This window comes from Musca domestica, unplaced genomic scaffold (assembly GCF_030504385.1).
Source record: "Musca domestica strain aabys unplaced genomic scaffold, Musca_domestica.polishedcontigs.V.1.1 189, whole genome shotgun sequence".
Taxonomy (NCBI): Eukaryota; Metazoa; Arthropoda; class Insecta; order Diptera; family Muscidae; genus Musca; species Musca domestica.
In genome coordinates this window covers 221,750-229,908 of record NW_026712244.1, presented here as the reverse complement: position 1 = coordinate 229,908, position 8,159 = coordinate 221,750, and the positions used below count along the sequence as shown (strand labels likewise).

At 36.8% G+C, this 8,159-nt stretch overlaps 2 protein-coding genes across 2 annotated transcripts; both read right to left on the bottom strand.

Moving 5' to 3' along the window:
• Positions 1-690: 690 nt before the first annotated feature.
• Positions 691-3,227, bottom strand: LOC101896686 (vesicle transport protein SFT2A). Its single transcript, XM_005177607.4, has 4 exons — positions 3,037-3,227; positions 1,143-1,312; positions 963-1,080; positions 691-893 (listed from the first exon to the last, which is right to left on the bottom strand). The coding sequence occupies exons 1-4, from the start codon at positions 3,106-3,108 to the stop codon at positions 762-764; spliced, it is 492 nt and encodes a 163-aa protein (XP_005177664.1). The 5' UTR covers positions 3,109-3,227; the 3' UTR covers positions 691-761.
• Positions 3,228-4,084: 857 nt separating this feature from the next.
• Positions 4,085-7,590, bottom strand: LOC101897898 (possible lysine-specific histone demethylase 1). The gene is made up of 2 exons (XM_005177613.4): positions 5,901-7,590; positions 4,085-5,834 (listed from the first exon to the last, which is right to left on the bottom strand). Exons 1-2 carry the CDS (start codon positions 7,508-7,510, stop codon positions 4,694-4,696), a joined length of 2,751 nt encoding a protein of 916 aa, XP_005177670.2. The 5' UTR covers positions 7,511-7,590; the 3' UTR covers positions 4,085-4,693.
• Positions 7,591-8,159: the final 569 nt, after the last annotated feature.

The following is an 8,159-nucleotide window of genomic DNA, read 5'->3' as shown; positions in this document are numbered from 1 at the left end:
GATTCCATTCAGACTTGACACATCTCAATATTTCCCTCAACACGAAATTTGTTATAAAAATTATAGAGATCGGACCAATTTTTCTGGTAACTCCCCCACATAGGGTTCAAGATTAAAAAAACAAAAAAAAAAACGCTCAAAGAAAGCGATATAAGCATCCAATTCTTTATTTAAATTTCACCCATCCAAGTATTTTTGCTAAGATAAGATCTGTTGTGAAAATGATATTTATCTGCCAACCCCTTCTGGTACCTCACCCACAAAGAGTCAAAAAACGATATGAAAATGGCCCAAAAATCATGTTTCAGAAAAAGCAAAAATGTTACTACTACCGCTGTGTGATATCTTGTAAATCTGCAAATTATTCTGAAAATATTTGTTTATTATACAAAAATGGTTATAAGTATTTTACAATATACTTGTTATTTCTTTTTTATAATAAAGAGAGGATTTTCATCTATTAAATAGAATTGTTATATACGCATTAACAATAAGGTTGATAATGATTTTAACATAAATCTAAATGTGCAAAATAATTGACATACCATTCCGTGTATATCACGGAAATTTCTCATTAATACTAGTTAATGTATAATACAATGTATTGGAGAGGTTAATTGTTAGTTGGGGGGAAGCGGGTTTTTTTTTTTGTTCATGTATTAAACAATAAATAATTAAAACAGGGGAATAAAGAAAAACACAAAATATTAGTGAAAACTATAGGTAATACTAAAAAGAAAATGGGGAAAACTTCATGCTTTTTAAACATCCAAAACGGCTGATAGTGTTTTCTTCACCGCATCTCTGGCATAGGGAATGTATGACAGTGAATACCAGGTCATGGCTAGTGATTGTATGATAATGAAAATCAATGTTAAACCAGCTTTGTGCAACTAAAAAGCAAAAACAAAAAATTATTAATAAATTAAAATAAAAATGAGAAAAAAATAATGCTATCATACCACAATGGATGCAATCAATGTCATTATTATGGAAAATATCACAATGCACGTGGCAATTAGGCGGGTATCCGAAAACATTTTCTTGAATTGCTTAAAGGGACCCATGAGAAAGCATGTACTAAAGAACAAAAAAAGGAAAATTAATTCGCTGGTGTTTCGTTTTTGTTTGAGCATACGAACCTGGCCATTGAGATAATATTGCCCAGGGTATAAAATACAGCAAATGTTACTATGCCCAGGTGTAAAAACAGCATCACAGAGCCCAGTATGGATAGTACAATGCCCAAGACGAAGCATATGCAAAAACCTTTAATGCGTGTGGACCAGCTTAAGGTTGACATGTCATTTATCTGGAAAAAATTAAAAAAATAAATAAATAAAAAATCTTAAATACCTAAAAAACAAATACCTTCAAAGATCTTTGAAACGTTTTTTTTTTTTTTTTAATGTAGACCCGTAAAAATCTTTTGTCTATAAAAAGGAAGAGATGTAATAAGTCTCCTTTGGAAGCCCTTCTATTTACAGGATACCTTGTGAAGAACTTCGTTCTAAGGCAAACCCCTAAAAGGCATTCTGTTTACTGAAGATTTTCTTCAGATTTTCTTGTGGCCCTTTGTGGGTGAGGTAGTGGAAGGGGTTGGCAGTTATATATCATCTTCACAACATATCTTGCTAGCAAAATATTTGGATGTGTGAGATTTGAAGAGAGTTGGATGCTTATTTCGCTTTCTTTTAGCGATTTGTTTTTCAAAATCTTGAACCATATGTGGGGCAGTTACAAGAAGGAATGGTTCGATCTCTACCATCTTTATAATAGAACTTGTGTTGATGGATATTTTGAGACGTATCAAGTCTGAATGGAATCGTATGTTAATTTTGCGTTTTATGAGCTTCTTAGATAGCAAAATTTTGACCCTTTGTGGGGGAGGTACTTGAAGGAGTGGACCGATATATCCCATCTTCAAACCAGACCTTGCCTTAATAAAAATATTGTGATGTGTGTAATTTGAAGAGAACCGGATGCTTATTTCGCGTTTTATGATCGTTTTGGTTATTCAAAATTTTAACCATTTGTGTGGAAGGTACCAGAAGGAATGGTCCGATCTCTACCATCTTTATAACACACCTTGCGTTGATGAAAATATTGAGATGTAACAAGTATGAATGGAATCGGGTGTTAATGTCGCATTTTATGATCATTTTAGTTATTAAAAAATTTTAACCCTTTTTGTGGAAGGTACCTGAAGGAATGGTCCGATCTCTACCATCTTTATAGCAGATCTTACGTTGATGAAAATATTGAGATGTGCCAAGTCTGAATAGAATTGGATTGTTAATTTATGATCGTTTTGGTTATTATTATTAATAATATTACGAATCAATTCGGGCACTCCATTAGAGAGTTATCATGCGCACCCGGCAGCCAGATCGACTTCAAATATCCTGAAACGGATTTAGTCCAAAGAGACCCAGGGTCTAAAAAAGGCCTTCGATCTAAAGGTTATTTATACAATGTATACTAATTTTATGACATGGTAATGATGTTGACGGCTGGTTTTTATATGCATTTCCAGATTGCATCCTGTTGTTGTTGTTTATACAAAAAATGCATTAGATATTCTCACATTGTTTTTGGCCTTATCAATTGTGTTTTTTGTAATGTTTATGGGGTTTTTCAACCCAGTCTATTTGTTCTAATCTTTATTAAAGAAGTTGCGCATTTAATTTTCAAAAAATTGAGACCTCACACCTATTCCAGACTTCAAAGAAGAATCACACCCCCTAAAACCTATGACAATAACTAAATACAATTATGCGGTTAATTTGCACGTAATTAATTGTAAATAGAAAATAATGGTCATTACCGGAATGTCATGAGACTGTTTACACAAACGCTACAAGACTCTTGCCCAGCAACAGTTCGTTTACAAAAATTGACATCATACAAAGGAATTTAAGAAATAAATTCCGATTTACGAATTCTTATAAGATTAAATTCTTTTAGCTTCACTCCCCTAGAATTTGTGACCTTTTCTGTGGTAAATGTATAATTTCCATATTCACACTTTCTTACCTGTGTAATTATGCTGCCCTCCTCTTCGGGAGTACTATCATTGCCGCTTAAAACTTTGCGTAATTTGTCCATGATTCTTGCGTTATTCTTAATTGTTTAGAAACAGTAGTTATGAGGAGAACAAAAAGTTATTTTTTAAGGAAAAAATAAAAAAACATGAAAATAAAAAATTAATAAATGTTTGGCGATCGCAATAACACACGATAACGGTACTGCAATGGGGAGATCGAGAGAGAGATCAATGACACCGATAATCGAACACATGACTGGGTGAAATGGCGGGGAAACACATCAAACTCATGTTGCAACGAAAAAAAGTGACAATCTCATTCCTTCTCATTTATATTTAAAAGAATTATTGTTGTTATTTTTATTATTATTATGAATTTGTCTCCTTTTCTCTCATTGAATGTTCCACTTATTAAAACAAGAATTGAAGAGAGAGAAGAGAATTTATATTTTCTCCTTATGTGTATGGTGTACCTTGAATAAGAATTTGCGACAAATGGCAAAAAATAAATATATGTCATTTCTTTCACCAAAAATGAGTTTTTACCATTTTAAATCAATTTATAGAACATAAAATATTTCACAAACGTAATTAAAGTGGACCACATTTACAGACTTTAAAATCCCGATTTCCGGTTATCTCACCTTTCTTATATGCAAGAACTTGCAGAATGTATGGTGAGAAATGTTCCATCATGGCTTCAGATGTCACAGTGGACGACACATGCGGTTTTGTTTCCACAAAATATACACGTTTTTCGCCTTGTCACTATTTTTCCCGAAATTTATAATTTAAATAACTATCAGCCTAAGGCTTGGTTGGGAAATTAAAATAAAGTATTAATTTTATTTACCCACATAAAATTCTAAATCAATGGCAAAGATAGCCATATATTTTTGGAAAATATATATGTATATTTGGCCTAACAAAAAAGATACCAAATTTGTTATTCATTATTTTAATTTTTATTTACGTCTTAAGTACATTATTTATTATTCTTTAAAAATATGTGTATGTCGCCAAGGAGGGGACTATTTTTTTTGACAAAAAATGCCTTTTTTCACTCTTTCAAATCCTGAAATCGGACAAACAAAATACGGCGAAACCTAGTTTCGTTGCCCCTTGGTTGATAAAATATTTCAGTTTTTATTATTTTTTATGTACATTAGACTATGGCTATTGATAATTGATAAAAAAATGTAAATTTGAAAAGATATTAAAAACTAATAATAGAATACTAAATATTACGAGATTTTGAGCTCGCTGGAAAGTAGGAAACTAAAAACTATAATAACAAAGTCAACAAAACCATTATTTTGTAAGATAGAAGTATTAAAATAGGATGGGATTCAGATACCAAAACAAATTAAATTTTCCCCTCCCTTTTTTCTCCAAATAAAAATTCTGTAAAACCCCGAGTTAATTTTTCCCATGAAATTTCATTTTTTGACTCCCTGATCCCAAAAACAAAACTAATTTTGTCTTTCAAAAAATCTACCATCTTTGAAAAGCCCATGCCCAAAGAGCGGAAATGGCCCTTTTACACTCCCCACCTTTTTTCATACCAAATTCTCCTCCAAATTCCACTGTATCTGACTCCCGAGAAAGCTCCTAAAACTAGTAAAATGAAAGTGGTGAAAATAAATTTCACTCATTTAAATCGGCAGGATTGGATTTGTCATCTGAAGTCTTTGAAGAGGAGTCCGTTGAATGGGCAATATCCACCAAATCTACGGTGTCTCCCACGGAGGCAGTGTTGGCCGCCTCCACAACTGAATAGCCAATGTCAGGCGGTGTTCCCTCGGGATAACCCAAATAATAGTCCGCAATGCGTCCGGCTTCCCGTAGGCCACTCAGAAAAGCACCATGAACCGTGGCTGGATAGTTGCGAATGGTATGTTCACCAGCAAAGAAAAGTCGTGGTAATTCATCCAATTCCTGATTTGGTTTTGGATTAGTGACATTCGGTGGTATAACTGGGGCGGCCAAGAGATCATAATCACTTCCCGACGATCCAACGGATACAAAACTATATGAACCCCTTGCCCAGGGATCGGCACGCCAGCGTGTTACAACCGTCTCTTTCGGCTGGGGCACCGAACCATTACCAAAAATCCCCTTCAATACGGCAATACAACGGCCGACAATAACATCATCGGATACATTTTCCATTATGGCCGCCGATCGACCGGCCACCAAGGCCAACAGCACAGGCGATGAAGATATACTCCAAAAGAGAAACAGTTCACCACGACTGGCCGTTGTGCTGCCAACATGGCCAAATAGATTCGTATTTGGATCCCAAAAGATACGATCGAAACACAAGACAACCTTGTTTAGATTGCCAAAACCCAAACGTTGTATGGCCTGTTGTTTCCAGTCGGGTAGGGGTGGTTCGAATTTCACCGTGTTGGCTTGTTGCGACTGCACCTTTGCGGTGGCAATTTTTAACACCCCCAAGGTAAGGGTACACAATACCAAATCGGCCTTATAGGTAACTGAGGAATTGTTGGTCTTGAGATTTTCCGCCACAATTTCAACGCCGGTGGGAAAATATTTGATCGCCTTGACGGCAGTGTTGACACGTATATCCAAGCCCTCTGTCAAGGCAATGGGCACACACGAATAGCCATTGCGTACAGTTGTGTGATTGCCAATGAATTCAAAGTCATCATCTTGATCCCAGTGCTTCAGCGATAGATTGCACAACGGTGTGGCATTGGCGAATTCCAAATTGGCAAAATGCCAGTCCAAAATTTGGCGATCTTTGGAGGATAAGTAGACATCGCTGCAAGGGAAAAAGAAATACATACATTTTTACTCATTTTACATTCCCACTAACCCTCACACATACCTTGGTGGGTTAGATTCCAACTCTTTGAGTTTATTCTGGAGTAACTCCTCCTCCTTCAATAGCTCGTCATATTGTTTACAGGCCTTGGACCATTCATAGTGGGTGGATCGTATTTCAAACTCATGTTCAGCATAGTTACTATCCCCCTCTATCCGTGGCGGACGGCTACGCAGTAACTTGGCATGCTGGGCCTTTAACTGCTTTATTTTGCTCAGGATCCTTGAGGTCTTAGTTTGATTGTCAATTATGGCCTTTTGTGCCTCACACAATTGGCTGAGGTATTGGACCTGTTTTTCCTTGACGGATTTCTCCTGCAGTTTTATGATCCATTCCAGAGCCTGACCTAAAGAAACAGGATTATTGCCGGCATAATTAAAGTCCAGCTGATGAGACAAATAACTGGCCGACTCCAGCAAACGATTAAACTCCCTCTCCACCATGTCATCCTTGTGTTTGGGTACCGGTTTCCCGCCAGCACCATACAGCGGGCAGGCTTGCCGTATTGGTATCATTTCCATGCCGATTTGTTTGCTCAATATTGTCATGGGATTGCCCCAGACACCGGTCACAACCATGGCTCCCAAATCGGCAATGTAATTATTTTTACGAAAAGTGGCAATACGGCCGCCGACACGATCTCGGGCCTCCAAGACAATTACATCCATGCCAAACTGTTGCAGCTGTTGAGCAGCCGCCAGTCCCGAGATGCCAGCCCCTATGACTATGACCTTTCCCAATTTTTTGCTTGGTATTGGTCGTAGACGTTTGAATATACCGAAGTTAATGAAACCATGGCGTTCGAGAAATGAATGTATACGCTTGACCAAATTTGGATCACTGTCGAACGGTGGTTCCATATCCTTGAGGGCATTTTCCAATATCAGCTGTTGTTTGGGATTTTCGATCCACATTTGCAGCAAACGATTTCTGATATTAAGGAACACACGTTGGGCCACCAAACCGGTTTTGGTGATATCTGGAAAACAGGCGGCCTCGTTTGAGGTCATCTTGTCAAAAGGTAGTCTTGACTGAAACGCTGCACCCTCCAAGCCAGTCAATATTTCCTTATAAGCTTCAGCAGCTGCTGCTGCAGCCTCCCTTGGATCGGTGATTTCTTTGGCAAAAGGACTTTTAAGAGATTCCTTATTTCTAGACCGAGAATCGGATTTCTTTTCCGAATTACTATGAACACTGGCATTGGAAGTGTGACCAGCTGAGCCCGTACCTCCGGCAGATGGTGTGGATGGTTTTTCATCTGTATTAGTTGTATTTGTTTTATTTGTGTAATCCACTCGTGGTTTGATGCGGCGACTGGTACGGCGCTCGTCATGATGACCATCATTTGAATCCTCGCCACCACCATCCCCGGCATATTTTTTAACACTGCCAGTAGCGCTAACGCTGCCACTTCCAGCACCACCACTACTGCTGTTTGTAGATACATTTGGCACTGCAGGTTTCCGTTTGGGTGAGGGCTCCGTATCCGATTCGTCACTAATTAAGGTAACCACTTCTATGGGTTCGATATTTGTTAGCAATTTTCCCCGTTCATTTGTCAGATTCATATCATTGGAGAGAACAGTGTCACCAGTATCCCCCGTGTTGGACATTTTTATATTTTCGCTCCGGTCGTTCCGGGCTCGACAAATGAAATGGCTCCCAAATAAAATATTCACTACAAGGAACTGTGTGAAATAGTTTAAGTTCCTTTGTCCATATATTTAACTGGTTCCCTTGTGGAACTGAATATCTTATGGACGACAACTATTGAATAAATTTAATTTAATTTATATATAAATATCAATTATTTATGAACGGAAATGTATATTATTATCCGAATATAATTCGTGTTTAGTTGAGAAAATGTAAAAGATCCCGCCATCTTGTGTTCATTTTCTTGCGCACATATCTAAATTAAAAACGTTCCCATTGCCAGAAAGAAGGGGGATATAACAGAATGGCAAATAAAGTTTAGAAACAAAGCGTAATTATTTGTTTACGTATGGTAGGTGAAACAAAATTAGCGTGTATTGTTTACGAATAAGGCAAATGAAAAGATAAGACAATTTTGTATTGATAAGGTAGTGTCGCTATCAAGTTTTTGCAATCAAAAGAAATATTAAAGAGATACCGTGGAATAATTTATACCGTAAATCTTCAAAGGATCTAGGAAAACGGCTGTACTGTACTTATTATGTCAAAAAGTCTTTTAAGTATAAAACAATAAGTTTTTTCTCAAAATTAATAATTTTGATGATG

Excerpts from the sequence above, each read along its gene's own strand:
- LOC101896686 (XM_005177607.4), bottom strand. The coding sequence starts at position 3,108 with ATGGACAAATTACGCAAAGTTTTAAGCGGCAATGATAGTACTCCCGAA. Across the intron at positions 1,313-3,036 it reads AGGGCAGCATAATTACACAG|ATAAATGACATGTCAACCTT; the intron begins GTAAGAAAGTGT and ends AATTTTTTCCAG. Across the intron at positions 894-962 it reads CATTGATTGCATCCATTGTG|TTGCACAAAGCTGGTTTAAC; the intron begins GTATGATAGCAT and ends TTTGCTTTTTAG.
- LOC101897898 (XM_005177613.4), bottom strand. The coding sequence starts at position 7,510 with ATGTCCAACACGGGGGATACTGGTGACACTGTTCTCTCCAATGATATG. Across the intron at positions 5,835-5,900 it reads TTGGAATCTAACCCACCAAG|CGATGTCTACTTATCCTCCA; the intron begins GTATGTGTGAGG and ends TTTCCCTTGCAG.